At 41.1% G+C, this 15,438-nt stretch overlaps 1 protein-coding gene across 1 annotated transcript in view; it reads right to left on the bottom strand.

Moving 5' to 3' along the window:
- The window catches only part of LOC139938246 (citron Rho-interacting kinase-like), a 40,386-nt gene that overhangs the window by 10,616 nt on the left and 14,332 nt on the right, over positions 1-15,438 (bottom strand). Inside the window, exons 14-26 of the mRNA XM_071933655.1 lie at positions 14,831-15,025; positions 13,693-13,809; positions 13,271-13,366; positions 12,550-12,660; positions 11,621-11,724; positions 10,694-10,847; positions 5,827-6,024; positions 5,012-5,254; positions 4,134-4,327; positions 3,353-3,488; positions 2,222-2,326; positions 1,491-1,631; positions 398-571 (exon numbers count right to left, since the gene is read on the bottom strand). Coding sequence (XP_071789756.1) covers positions 398-571; positions 1,491-1,631; positions 2,222-2,326; positions 3,353-3,488; positions 4,134-4,327; positions 5,012-5,254; positions 5,827-6,024; positions 10,694-10,847; positions 11,621-11,724; positions 12,550-12,660; positions 13,271-13,366; positions 13,693-13,809; positions 14,831-15,025 — 1,968 coding nt within the window. The remainder of the gene's footprint in view (positions 1-397; positions 572-1,490; positions 1,632-2,221; positions 2,327-3,352; positions 3,489-4,133; positions 4,328-5,011; positions 5,255-5,826; positions 6,025-10,693; positions 10,848-11,620; positions 11,725-12,549; positions 12,661-13,270; positions 13,367-13,692; positions 13,810-14,830; positions 15,026-15,438) is intronic.

The following is a 15,438-nucleotide window of genomic DNA, read 5'->3' as shown; positions in this document are numbered from 1 at the left end:
ATATGCATTGCTTGTGACTGGTATTTAGCTGTTGTTTACTTAGCATAACAATTGAGTGGAGTCTTAGCCGGTAATCTGATTTAACTAAGCAAGTTTTTTTTTTGGGTTCAGCAATTTTTTTTTGCTTAAGCAGCTCTATGAAATTGGGCCCAGACCTACTCTGCCAATCAAAAACACCAGAGCTCGGGTCCGGTGCACGCAACTCTCCTGAAAACATCACTCTGTGATTTTCCTTTTTTTTTCTTCAAAAACTTGATAACTAATGAATCTGTAACTTCTACAGGTAAAGTATATTATACATATCTTTGTTCACAATGAGTAAGGATTCATGTCACGGCCGAACAATAAATCTACCAAAGGTACTTAAACCCTCTACAGAAAGCGTTAGTCTTATTACCTGCATCGGGATGGATGGGATGGACGACATCGTGCTTTCTTTTGCCGATTTACCAAACAGCCTCTTCTTCTTCTTCTTGGGTGGAGCTTCGGTCTTGGCTTGAAGGAAGTCGATCAGTTTAGTCTGCTGGGCCAGCGTACCGTCAAGTTTCACCTTCTCATGGGTGTGTTGCACCTGAGGGAATCATGAGAATAATACCAAAAATGATCACTAAACTATAATTGCCAGGGGTGAGAGTCATTACTAACAAAAAAGTCTTGAAACTTGGATTTAAATTCAAAAGTATGTTGAAATGATACTAATTCTACCATTTGGTAACCCCTTGGGTTATAGATTCCAAGGAGCTTTTGGAAACAGTATCCAAAGCACTAGAGAGAGACCAATGAGCAGGATTTCTTAATTTGTGGAAACAAATATTGTCTGATTTTCTTCACCAGGCGGATATAAACATTCTGAATTCAGCAAAAAGTCTGAGCAATCTCATCCCTGAATTGCTTCTCTTCATCCAGGAGTATAAAATTGGTACCAGGGCTTGAATTTTGGCAGATAACCCACAAGACTACAGGGCTTGTAGCTCAGAATGGACCAGAATTTGTTTTACAAGACCAAACTCGTGAAGTACACCAGAGGGTGGTCTTGAACCAACATCATTCGCGTGGTATGGATGTACCGTTGATCTCGCATTCATTGCACAGTTGGATTCTAAGTACACATTTACATACAATACACCATCATATGGATGTTTATAACACCCCTAACAACCATTCTGTCTTTTCATTGGTTTAGAGCGCTTCACATGATATGTCTTAGTTTTACTACAGACCAGGCGACCGTGTGATAGTTGTTTGCCATGCAATAGTAAAGACTACTACATGGCGCGCAGTGCCCAGACGTCTTTTTACCCACCCCCAACCCAATCAGTAGAACGCTCCGAGGATCACCTCGGGAGTCGTAGTTTTAATCATAGCACTTGAAGCAGTCAATATTTGTATAATATGTATTGTAATACATTTACTTTGTATCCAATGTGATTGCTGGTTCTGTAAACCCAATACATGTCCTTATCCTTCAGGGCACCAGTCTACTATATTACCTGCATTGTCTCCATCTGGTTTTCTAGATCCTGTCCCTCTGCCTTCAGTTGTTCACCTCTCTCTATGGCCTCCTCCAGGCTCTGTGTCAGCTTGAAGGTCGTTGCTTTGCTCTTCTGCAGCTGGCCCTCCAGCTCTGATACCTGGAAATAATCAAACACATTAGCAATGGTGACTTAGCGTGGGCGACTAGTGAAATTTACTACTTGACTCTATATAGTGATTATTATTATCATTAATGGTTTATTTTAATCTGAATAAAAACAACCAAAAGGTTGACAACATTCAAATTTACAAAGTTTTTACAGAATTAATAAAAATGGAATTAACAATAAACAGGCAAAATCTATACATAATACACAAAAATTTAAAGAAAAAAATCATTAACTAGCAGGAACACGCAGAAAAATGGCATAGACATACATAAAAAACAGACAAAAAGTTTAAAATTTACCAAGCAGCCCCAAAAATTATTTCAATATTCTAGCTAATGAGGGTAGCGTGGATTTACTATAGCGCTCAGTTTTGCATTTAGGTATTTGAAAGCTGGTAGTTGAGGCTGCTCTGAGATGCATGTTAGTGGTGTTACATCTGGCAAGATGATGAACACAATTGGTTCACCAAAGCAGGAAGTTGCGACTATTTTTGTAGTAGTTGCGGCGGCACGATTAGTAATATAAATTTCAATACAGTAGAGATCAATAGTTATTATTGAGTGATGAGAAGGGTGTACCTCTTGCTCCAGTTGAGCATTGTCCTCTTGTTCCTCGCTGTATTTCTTCTGGACATCTTTAAGGTTGACTTCAAGGAGGGCACTCTGCTTCTCCAAGGCATTGATCTGTCAAAGGAAAAACAACTTTAACTTAAAGGCAGTGGACACTATTGGTAATTACTCAAAATAATTGTTAGCATAAAAACTTACTTGGTAACAAGCAATGGAGAGCTGTTGATAGTATAAAACGTTGTGAGAAACGGCTCCCTCTGAAGTAACGTAATTTTCGAAAAAGATGTAGTTTTCCACTAAAATATTTAATTTGATTTCGAGACCTCAGAATTAGATTTTGAGGTCCCGAAATCAAGCTTCCGAAAGCACACAACTTCGTGTGACAAGGGTGTTTTTTTTAGCCATTATTATCTCGCAACTTCAACGCCCAAATGAGCTCAAACTTTCACAGGTTTGTTATTTTGTGCATATGTTGAGATACACACAGTGAGAAGACTGATCTTTGGCAGTTACCAAAGTGGTCCAGTGTCTTTAAATCAAAACTGGTTTCAATTGGAGTTCGGCAAAGAAGTATAATTCACGGAACATAGATCCACTTTAGTGGTGGTAAATCGATCTTTATTGAGCAAATCAATATATACAAAATATCAATAGGCAGAGGATAAAGAAAGCACACTTAAGTCCAGCCGTCGATTTCACACAGAGTTGGGACTCGTCTTATCTCGAATTAGGACGAGTAACTCGTCCTAACTTAGGATTAATCTTAAGGTCTGCATGCTACAGTGCAGGGTTGGGACTCGTCCTAAGTCCTAAGATTAGTCTTAAGTTAGGAAGAGTTTTGTGAAATTGACGGCAGGTCATTTATCATTGTCAACAAAGTTGGCCATGGTACAGTGCAGGGCAGACAAAACAAAAATATACGCAAGACATAACACCGAGAGAAAAGCAAATGAGCAACAAAAACAACTTGTACAGTTCCAAAAGATAAATTTGAGTTCAGCGCAATCCTGGTGTTACTAGAAAACGGTGGTTATGTCGTTTGATGAAAACAAAGACGGGTGGCCAGGTTCCCAAGCAAAATTTGCAGGAGCGATTTATGGGAGCAGCTATCTAAGATATTGCTGACCTCTCAAAACTTACATTATCAGTGAGTGCGGCTATTTTCTCTTTATGCTCCGCTGCGTGTGATTTCCACATCTCAATCTGAGCTTGATGAGTCTTCTCTTTCTCTTCAAGATTACTGCTAACCTCTCTGTGTTTCTGCTCTGACCATTCTCTATATCAACCAAAAGAAATATTTATTCAGTGGTGTGCTTAGACAAAAATCAAGGGCTCAATTTCACAAATCAATAAATTTCATCATAAGACAAATTGTCAGTATTACCATAGTGATTTGCATTGTGACATCACACTTTATTTAGCAACTACGATTGATTTGCAGTTAAGATCAATCTCAGCTCTTTGTGAAATCGGCCGGTTCCCCAAAGTGCTTTAGAGATTAAAAAAACATACAAGTCTGAAACGAGGATCCAAATTTTAAGAGATGCTTTAAAATGATGGCATTTCTGACTTTTTTTTTAAAGAGTTTTTAGGAAAACTATCCTCAGGATAAGAGAAGTTGATCAAAAAGCAAAAATTGTTCATATGTGATAAAATTTAACAGCTGAATTTCAGTTATGAACCAAAACGTAACCGTACATTTTTCTCAGAATGATGTCATCATGTTTTTGATGTCAAATGTTGCACTGGAAGGGTACCAAATATCAAATACAATGGCAATTTACACCATTTTAACGCGAGGTCAGAAAAATGTAAGACCATCAGAAAACTGAATTGCTCTTTTCCCTTCCTCTTTAAGATTGGTTGCAAGAAAATTGCCTGATCTGATTTTCTTTGCTTGTAATACAGTACCGTGCATTACCTGGCTTGTTTTTCAGACTCCAGCGCCTGGGTGGTTTTCTGTAGCTGTAACTCGTTCTCATTGATCTCTTGGACCAGTCCGTCTCTCTCTTGTCTCAGCTCAGTCTCTTTCTCTTCCATCTTATCATTCAAGGCTTCCATGTCAACGATCTGCTCCTCCAGCATCACACAAGATGACTTCAACATTGAGATAGTCTAATGTCACAAAAAGAAAACTTGCCTTTAATACATGACTCAGTCCTTAATTCATATCTGGATGTTCATCCTTTAAGAGACCGATAATTTCCCAAAACCGAGAAAAGAGGCGTCAATTCGTAAGACTGCAGGGTCGCATCAATGGCTGCAAGGCCGTTGCTGATTTCAGGAGATGCTGATTTTGAGAGTAAACTTTTCCAGTAAATTTGTCTGACAAAATAATATGACACAGACACCTGTTTTATTTTAGAAATCTAAATAGGGTAAAGTTGGGAACTTGACAAATTGCCAATTCAGGACATGAAGGGAAATGGCAATGCAGGTTTCTATATGCTGTATCCGCAGTAGACACAGCACTATGTTTTACCGACTCACAAACGGCAGCAAAGACCACAACGTTCAAATGAATATCGGTAGATTCACTTACACTGCACACATGTAAATAGGATATACGAACTTTGCGTGTGCTGTATAACTACTATCAACTGACAGGAAATATTTGGGTTTTTTTAATTTGGAACTAAACAAAAGAGGAAATAATAAACTGGTGCAGTCAATACAAAGCGGATATCCGCTTAAAAGCGGAGATTTCACAGGCCTGATGAAGATGTACACAAACTACTATCTATCACAATTTTGTACCTTCTCTCATGATTTTATTCTGCAGTCAATCTGATAACTCACCAGTTCCTGGTTCCCACATGTCCTCCTCTTCTCCCCAAGTTCTTCCTCCATCTCCTCTTTCCCCGTCTCAAGTCCGTTCTTCTCCTCCCTCAGTCCTTCGATCTCATTCTCTAACTCTGTATTCTGCAGCATCAGCTCCTGGCAGCGTTCAGACGTCTCCGTTAATTGCTCCTCCAAGTCCGTTATGACTGAGCAGCTACTCCGGAGCGTTTCAAACTTCTCCTCGATCTCCGACTTGTCTTGCTGAAAGAAGTAATAACAATTGAACTTGAAAAATATTCGGAATTGGAAAATAGACTGTATTGAATAACCCTTTTTTTTTTTGCTATGAAAGTCGCCATCTTGTAGGGCAAACCGTATGCGCGTCCAAACGCATATATCAATAAAGCACGCAACATTCCTGGTTTGATTTCTACGGCACATGCACGCACACAAATGCGCACAGACGCCATGTTGTAGGGCAGATATTTCAAAGGTGATGTCATATTAATACAGTCTATAGTCCTAACAGGTGAGCTTTAAGGAACGACTTGAATGAGGTGAGTGAGCTGGCAATTTTGTACAGGAAGCTCATGCCACATTTTGATGTAGTTTCTATAGAGCCCTTACACAACGCGAAACGCACCTATGGACAATGAGCGTCTACCATTTCCATTATTTAGGGAGTCAAATCACGATTTTGACTCCCAAAATAGCAGACAGGAAAGGTGTGTGCAAGTGCACTGCTCATTGTGCAAGGAGTCTACTGAACTGTGAGATTAAGAAAATGTAACTCTGAGCGAGATTTATACAGAGGGTTAACTTCAAGAAGCTACCTGTATTTGTCGCAGCTTGTCTTCCGCTTCTTGCTTGTACGAGTCCAGCTTCATCTGCACTTTAGTTGCCTTTTCTTGCTGGATGGCTCGGCTATCTTCTAGTCGTTGGATGTTTTGGTTGGCGTCCCGGGTGGTAGCGTGGGCGTCTCGCAATTGCTGACGTACCTCATGAAGCTCTGTCTCCTGGTACTCCGTCATCTAAAAAGAGAAATACAGTCTTAAAAAATCACACAATTGTTTGTTTGGATGATCTTACCTTCAAGAGAACTCGGCAAACTCCCACAGGGGATATAAACACCAAACTGGTAAAAGCCAATCTCTGTCATACAAACGTTAAAACAATGTCTATGATTATGAATTGCACATATCAATAAGTTGTGAATCGGTAACTAGACGGCAATACTTATTCTAGTCTTTGTGAAATCAGCGGTACTAGCTAAGTTGTAAGTTCACTGGGTTCTTTTACGAGCATTACGCAACACACAGGACCTACAGCTTTATGCCCCATATCAAAAGGACATAAGTGTCACAACCAGGACGCGAACCCTCACTCTGCTGAACAGAAACACCAGGTTTGTGTCATAACTGATTGAGATGCTCATGTAGTTCCAACTTAAGTATCTTGTCCAAATAACAGTTGGGCCTATCCACCTATGAGCACACTCAAGTTCAACCTACCCCAACAATAGTTCCCAACTGCAGTTGGGCCAAGCTTTCAGATTGGGCACAAGACATTGATGTGTGTATCCTACCTGATTGAGATGCTCTTGTAGTCCCAACTTAAGTATCCTGTCCAAATAATAGTTGGGCCCTCCCTCACATTAGTCCAGCTGCTAAGGCCCATATGTGGACAAATTGTGCACTTTGTGGTAAAAGCATGAAACTTCCTACAGTCGTTATATACACCCTAAAGATCATTTTAAGATTTGGACCCATCTTGGACCTCACCCATTTTAGGGGTGGGGCTACGTTTTAAGAAAGTGGGGGTAAAAAATTTAATATGTCAGTTTTGACTATTTGAAAAACATTTCGGCTAATTTTTTAGACTAAAATACATGATAACAGTTCAATAATTATTTGAATTCTGCCCATTTTGTGGGCGGAGTCATATTTTTAAGAAAGAAGGGGGGTAAAAATGTAATAATATTAATTTTGACTAAATTTACTTTTCTCTGCTCTTTCTTTTAGACTAAAATACATGATGACAGTTCAATAATTATTTTAAAATTAATAACTGTCTTGATTTCTGCCCCTTTAGTGGGCGGAGTCATATTTGTAAGAAAGTGGGGGGGGCAGAAAAAATGTAATAAGTTAATTTTGACTAAATTATTTGCTTTTCTCTGCTCATTCATAGCTTTTATACTAAAATACATAATAACAGTAAAATAGTTATTTAAAAATTAATTACTGTCTTCCCCCCCCCCCTTGTGTGGGGGGAGTCACATTTTTTGAAAGTGGGGATAAAATAAAACCATTTCTAGCCCCTTGGTTGTTGTACTGTACATGCAAAACCGTGTAAATACATGTATAGACATTTAATTACAATATTTCTACATTTTAAGTTGCAGTAACAGTGTTTACATTTTACTCACAGCACTTCTTTGCTCCCTCTTGAGAGTAAACGATTGGGTGCTAAACAAATTAAACCAGCAGTGATGACTTAATATTGAATATTCTTACACAGTTTTTGCCTCTCCAAATTCCCACAAGAGCTCATTGGAACTGATGATGTGGCCCGACTCTACCCATCAGCCCCCAAAATGTTATACAGATACCTCAACCAGCAACACCCAAGCATCAAGTTCACCGTGTTCACCATGGGACAAGGGCAGTCTGGCAATAGCTGTCTATGCCTGATCCCAACCACAAAGAAACAAGACAACAGCCTCCACCACAGTTTCCAATGAAAAATAACCAACATTGACCGTTGTACACCAGTTCTTCTTTCTTCATTACCTTAGCATCTAAACACACCCTCTTGTTCATGGTTCCTACAACTTGTGTCTATGGTGTTCAATATATAGGACAGGATAGCCTTTGTCGGAGTTGTGAGTTGGTCTGTTGGAGTTGTGGGTTTGCCAGTCTGAGTAATTCAATGCCGCCGTTCTGCTTTCTTTTGTCATATCGCTCGCCTGGCTGACAACACCCCAGCTAAAAACACTCTTCGCATCGCCAGTAACTCCAGGGGAGGCCTAGCACCAGCTCCTTGCTGGAAAATATCTAGAGGCTGTCCAAGATCATCTTGAGGTAAACAACTGCCTGGCCTAGTGAAATCGACCACAAAGCTCTATAGGACGTCGACACAGGAGATCGTAGTGCGACTGACCCTTGCTGTCTCTGCAGTTGATTAATTGAGTCAGAGTGAAGAGAATTGGCTAGTTGGAGTGACGAGTTAGTGCGGAACCGGTTCAGGAGGTACACTTTACCATTGGGAAGGTCTATCCCCGGGAACTGGATGGTGCGATTCTTTTTCATCAGGAACTTGTGCCGTCTGGACCTTGCCACTGCGTGCGCCGCTCTTCTGCTTTAGCTTTAGAGAACCATCACTGATATGGCACACTCTCTTTGGATCATCTGAATAGGGAAATTTGCCTTACTCAGGACTGGTAGCCAATCAGTCTTTGTGCAGCTAACAGCACCAGCGATGGTCCTCATGGTGCTGTTCAGTTGAATATCGAGTAGGCTTGAGAGGTTCTCTAAACTTGATCACAATACTCAGCCCCCAGCTAGCGCCGATGAGCAAAGTGTTTCGGCATTTGCTACCAAGAATTTACCAGTGAGATTGTGGATCGTATTGTTTCTGGCCCCAATTTTGACAGTCACTTTCTGCAGAGGAGTTTTAAAGACAATTGTAGGGTCACCGCAATCGTATGGACAGCTACAGTTTCAACCAGATTAACACCACCAAGCCGCCCCAAACTTAACTATATGTTCCCATACCCAAGGTCAACCACATACCACTACTCACTCTTCCGTGTATGTTCCATCAAGCAGGCATAAGGCCAATATACCTTCCGCTCACAAGAAACTTCATCATAAAACGAGGGATTCTTTTACCGACCCCCGAATTGACTATAGTGCTGCAGAAGTCATCACTCTCATTCAGCCTTTTATCTCTGTAATCGAGAAGCCAAATTCCAACTGAACGTCTTCTGGTCTGGGGCTCTTCTTGAAAACTGTGACCATACAGTGTATCTAGGTGTCACCCTAGACCGCTGCCTCTCCTTTAAGACCCATGTTGCGAAGACCAAAGCCAAAGTCTGTGCAAGAAACAACATTGCCAACAAACTTACTGGAACAAGATGGAGTGCCAGTCCAGACACTCTTTGATCAACAGCCTTAGCCCTTTGTTATTCATCTGCAGAGTATGCGTGCCCAGTCTGGGAAAGATCTACCCACGCTAAGAAAATTGATCTAGCCATCAATGCTACATGCCGACTCATCACTGGACGCCTCAGACCAACACCAACTGATAGTCTGTACAAACTTTCTGGTATAGCCATACCACGAGCGAAACCCTCAATTCAGCCACACACCTGCTAAGAATAGACTCGGTCCAGGAAAAGCTTCCTCAACAAAGTCAAACCAAGTGCAGAAGCCGGGGCTCTTCGAACTGCCATGTGACATGAGAGACTTGGTAAACTTCCACCTAGAACATCCATGGACATAAGTGCTTCGGAAGAACTCCCCCCTGATGCTGACTCAGGTTGGGCTGAATAGAAGTGCCTCAACAGACTAAGAACATCAACTGGCCGGTGCAACGTGTCTCTCAAGAAGTGGGGATATCAAGACTCTGAAGACGTTACCTGCATATGTAAGAGACAGCCACAAACTACGGAGCAGGAATACAGAACTGAGGACCTTGCATGCAGAGTACAACGCTCTTGCTAGGAACTGTGTCCAGTTCTGGCTGAAACACAATATATAGTGTATGTGGACACGATAAGAACAAGAAGCCTTGGCACCGCGAATGCATTAGAGGACATTGAAGTTACCAGCACGACACCCTTCTTCAAAACATCAGCCTCCAGCTAAGTGACATTTGGCTCCTACTCTTCCTGACCAATGGATATCGACCCTCTATCCACAGCACATTTCCTAAACCCCCATTAACTTGGGTCAGACTGGTAGATTTCAATGGCCTCTCTAATGGCCTCATCAAATACCAACTCACCACTTTTCCTTTTCCCTGTACATGTTACCTACTTAGTATTCCGACAAGTATGCTACAGCTTAGTGATCATTACACGTGTGTAATTTAGCGAACCCTCGTTTACTACTCTGGCCCCGCCCACAAAAGAGGGGGGAAATAAAGAAACTATGTAAACTAATGGAAAAAATGTATTCTTGTATAGTATTTCTATTCAAATAACATAAATCAGCTGAAAAAAAACAATTAAAAAACAGTAATAGTTCACTGAAGGTAACACTTTGTTTTAAAAACGCCCACTTTTAGAAATATTGAAACTCCGCCCACAAATGGGCATTTTTTCCACTAATTTTATGTTCTCACTTATAATTATGATTTTCAAAATTATATTTTTGGTCAAAAGAACAAAAAAAAATTTTTCTAAGTATGATTTTGCCCAATATTTATATCAAAGACCCCCCTTTTTATGCAAATGAGGCTCCGCCCCTAAATAGGCGAGACCCAAGGTGGGTCCCGATCTTAAATTGTTAATTAGCCCAATACCAACCATCATAGCAAATTTCATGCTTTTACCACAAAGTGCACAATTGTTCACCTTAGCAGCTGCACTACATGAGCACACTCAAGTTCAACCTACCCAACTATAGTTGGAACCTGCCCAACTGCAGTTGGGCCAAGCTTTCAGATTGGGCACAAGCCATGATGTGTGTATCATACCTGATTAAGATGCTCTTGTAGTTCATTCATTCTCTTCTTGAGACTCTCTTGGTTGATGAGAGATTGCTTCAGTTCACATTCTACTTTACCCAGCTGTGTTTCCAGGTAGTACTTCTCCTGCTGCAGATCGGCCACCCTCTCCTCACCAACTCGCCTACAAATAATAGCATCAAGTTAGACACTTAAAGAACCAATAGGGCCCAATTTCATAAAGCCTGTAAGCACAAAAATTTGCTAAGCATAAAATTTCGTCCTTGATAAAAACAGGATTACCAACCAAATTTCTACGTGATGTTCAGGAAAAACAGGCAACAGCTGAATACCAGTAACAAGCAATATGCAACAAATGGAAATTTGGTTGGTAATCCTGTTTTTATCAAGGAAGAAATTTCATGCTAAGCAAATTTTTGTGCTTGCAGGCTTTATGAAATTGGGCCCAGAATACTCTGTAGTATAACACAGTTTCTTTGCTCTTAAGTTTTTTAGTAACTGACCAGCGGGACCAGTTACCTTGACATTTCACTAGTCCACCAGCTTTTTGTAGAAAAAAGGGATGCATACTGGACTAGCATGCTGAACCACCATAGCATGAGGGAATTTTGTCTGGTACTCGGGTGTTTTCACTGGGATTTGACCAGCGGACCACTGTTAAGGGGGAACGCTGTACTGTGGGTAAATTTTGATCGAACAATGAAGCAAGTTCTAAAGATGGCTGCCACTTCCCAGGTTGTATCGTAATTTTTGGTGCGATCCCTGGCTACACGGCAGTTAACGGTGATATGGCTTCTGACTGGCACCCGAACAACGATATTGACTAACAGGGAGACTCTGTTGCTTTAACTGCCATTTGGCCAGTGGACCACTGCTAAGGGAGAACACTGACATAGGCCTCGGTGTCCTAAGATTGTGGGTATCTAAGAAACTTACTTGAGTTCTTTCCTCTCCTGGAGTAGTTTATCATCTTTGGTATCCATCATCTCTTCAATCTGTCTCTCCAAGACGCCCACTTTACCTTGTAGCATGGTGATAGTCTGGAAAGAAATAAGACGAGCATGTTATGCATTCAATCCAACATCTCTATTTATCTAAAGCCGTGTTCACACTACTCTGTTCCTGGGGTTGCCCCCTAGGGAATAACGGCCAGCCTTTTCACACTGTGATTGCTTTACCCCTGTCTGCCCCCGGTCTGCCCTGGCAAATGGGCAAACCCAGGAAATAGCCACCGCTGCTCCAGAGTAGGGGGTTAAGTGGTAAAACCTTGGGATATTCTTGAAAAATTCAAACGGAACCCCTTGGAATAAGGACACAGTGAGAAAGAGCGCCAGGTAACCGTGGGGTAAAAAAGTACCAGGGCCTCCCCAGGGCTGTATTCCACCGAGATAATAGATACAATGTGAAAAGGGCTTAAACCATCACCTTGTGAAGGATGCTGAATAAACCCCAAATTAATATTTTTTTTTAAAGTCACAATAGCACCCTCAAGAGTCATCTTTCCCATTCTGAAAACTGTGTGGTCGTGCGTTCTTTATTTGTCTGAAGGGACTTAAAAACTGTTTGCTAGTGTGACCGGTCGGTGCATGAAAGAGTTAGTATTGACCCCTTGCACGCGCGTCACATGCGGCGACTGGTGCCACGCTCACCATGTTGGTGGGCAAGTTAGGTTTACGTGTATTAACGCTGAGTCGCCTAAAATGCATAACGCACATAATGCACATACTGCATAACGCACAGCATACTCTATGCATAGAGTTATATATGAAAACGCACAGTGAAATTGCCCACCAGTATGGCGCATTCAAGATTTTTCTGATGATGACGTCAGGTGAAATGGGTCAATAGGAGACATTTTTACTTACAGCATCTTGTTCCTGAATCTTGACTTGGCTCTGCTGGGATGCACCAGCAACATGTCTGTCTACCATGTGCTGCTGCTGCCTCTTGGACATCTCAAGCTGCTGCTGCAGATCCTACAATTAACACCAATAAGGATTCTTATTATACTAACCATTGTTTCTCTCCACCTAGGGGTAAAATGGGTACCTGTGAGGGCAGAGATGGTTTATGTGAATGAATAGCTTGGAGCGCGGTAACTCGCAGCAACGGCTGTATACTCCCTGGGAGCTGAGAAACATTAAAAGGATTGTTATTGGCCCAATGACCAGGGCACTAATGTAAAGCGCATTGAGACGGTTATTGTGAAATGCGCTATATAAGAATTTGTTATTATTATTCCTTGATCCTACCCACATTAAAACACCCCAGTTTTCAAACTGTGTATCGGCAGGGCCGATTAAACTGGCCCTATTTGTACTGAATTTGTAGTGGTTACTATGGACCCCCTCACGAAATGGGAAACGATACTGGGGCGCTGAGGTAAGATGCATGTTTTTATACACAAAGAACAGCTATCGTCCAATCGTTTGCCTCCTTTGGCCTCAGTGAGGGCCCTTTTTGATTTGGGTGACTTTAAAATGAACGATTGGTGGAATTCCTTGACCTCATAAAGTCTGTTCTCTGATCATAATCTCTATTCTGTCCAATGATTGGTTAGTGAGTTACGAGATGACAGACACTCACCCTCAGTCTCTGCTCCATCTCAGCTTCCTTCTTGTGTAAACTTCTCTCAAGCCGTTGGCGCTCCTCGTGGGCAGCCTCGTATTTCTCTTCAATCTCCTGCAAGGTGAACACGAAACCTAACAATGAATGACTGCTATGAATAAGCTTTTGGTCAGTTTTTTAAGTTCAAGGTTCGTCGTAGTTCACCAAAATCTTCCAATTAAAAGTTTACGTCACTATTGAATACACATTGGTTGCCAAAGTAGCCATAGCGCATATGTAATTGCACAAGGCTGTATACTCCCCAGGGATCTGAGATGGTTTAAGGGATAATTTAAGGCCCAGTGACCAGGGGTAATAATGTAAAGCACTTTGGGAAGCCCTTTGGGCGGGAAAGCGCTATATAAAAACTTAATATTATTAATATTATTGCCGCGACTTACGATTATCTGTTTAGTGAGATTCTGGTGCAGGCCATGCTTAGACTGTACCTCCTCCATAAGTCTGGATTCACGTTGCTCAACGGTACGTAGACGATGCTCCAGAGATTTCTGGCAATCCTATACAATAAAAGGAAAAATAATTAACAAAAATTTCATCAAAACAAGGGCTCCAAATTCGCGCAGATCTGAGACTAGTGATTTTACCGTCGGGTAGTAAACTCTTGACAGGACAAGTCTTGCGGTCTTGTGTTTCTCAACTGAATTTTTATTATTTCGATGCGTAACATCTTATATACAACAGTGTAAAGACTGGTTAATAGTCGATTGCACTATGGTCGCGCGATGGAAACGTTGACGCGCGATCCAAAAAGTCAGTTTATACTCATCGCCGAGGCCTATGAACTTTGTTTTTTATGATCGCGCGTCAAGATTTCCATCGAACTTCTTTTCTTTTTGAGAAGATTCGAGCTCTGGTGTTCCTGATCAGCAGTGTGTGGGTTCAAGTCCCTGTCTTGACACTCGTGTCCTTAAGCAAGACACTTAACCTGAACCATTATTGTTTCATCCTTCGGATTGGATGTAAAGCCGTAGGTCTCATTCATCTGCATTCACAACCCTGCACTCAGTATACTCCAACTACAAAACCAGGCATGCAACTGCCCGTTGAAAAAAAAAAGAGGAAAATGCAAGTGCGGAGCGAGGCAGCCGAAACGCCACGGGACGTGATACCCACAATGGTACCCTAGAAAATGTTGAGGTTTATTATGCTCTTAGGTGCATTTTTAGCATGTACTAGGCTTATGTTAAATAACTGTAGTTGTACACTGTTAATGCCAGGCATATATTAGGCTTAAAAATATTTTATTTTTTTAAATATTTTTCACGCTTAAAAAATTTTTTTTAATGCGGAATTCCGCGGAAAAGTTGCATACCTGCAAAACGCAACACAGGGAGTGTTGATCTGTGCTTCATTAGATGTAATTTTATTATATTTATTTATTTGAAATCCAAAAGCGGATACTCGCCATTTACTTTTTAAAAAAACAAACAGATAAAATTATGTATTTATACTACACAAGTTCAACTACACAACACATGCATACTATTTTCATCAATGTATACTTTATAGTAAACCCACCTCGGCATCCTGTAGTTTCTGCCTCATATCCTGGCAGCATTCCCGCTGCAGTCGACTCATACGACGCTCGTCGTGAAGTTTATTCTTCTCCTGGCGTAGGTTGGCCATCAGCTCGGTTGCTTCTTTGCTAGACTCCACGGCTTTGGAGAGCTTCTTACGGAGTGCTGCCGTTTCTTTAGTGCTGTCGGCCGAGATCTGTCCACAGGATTTGCAGAGGAGAAAAATCATGTTTAAAAAAATTGTTTACTTCCAAGAGAAAATAGCTTAGAAATAAAGAGAACCCAATCTTTTCATCAATATAGAATAAAATCTGCTTTGTCAGAAGCAAGAAGCTCAAAAGAGTAATTCTGTTTGTGTTTTTGTGAAGAAGAACAAAAATGAATGAATTTATAGCTTTGCAAGTCTCGCTTCTATTTGGGTTCCAACGGACTTTGATTTAATAATGTGCGAATAAAACTCAGTCATGCACTTTAATGGCACAGTTTATTCAAACATTTCGCTAACAGTGGGTTCTTAGGAACATTGCTTTCATATGCAACAGAAACATTGTGCACTTTAACAACTCTCAACATTCGAATACACAAATCATTTGCAGCTTATACTCCCAT

This window comes from Asterias amurensis, chromosome 6 (genome assembly GCF_032118995.1).
Source record: "Asterias amurensis chromosome 6, ASM3211899v1".
Lineage (NCBI taxonomy): Eukaryota > Metazoa > Echinodermata > Asteroidea > Forcipulatida > Asteriidae > Asterias > Asterias amurensis.
This window is presented reverse-complemented; position numbering and strand designations above follow the sequence as displayed.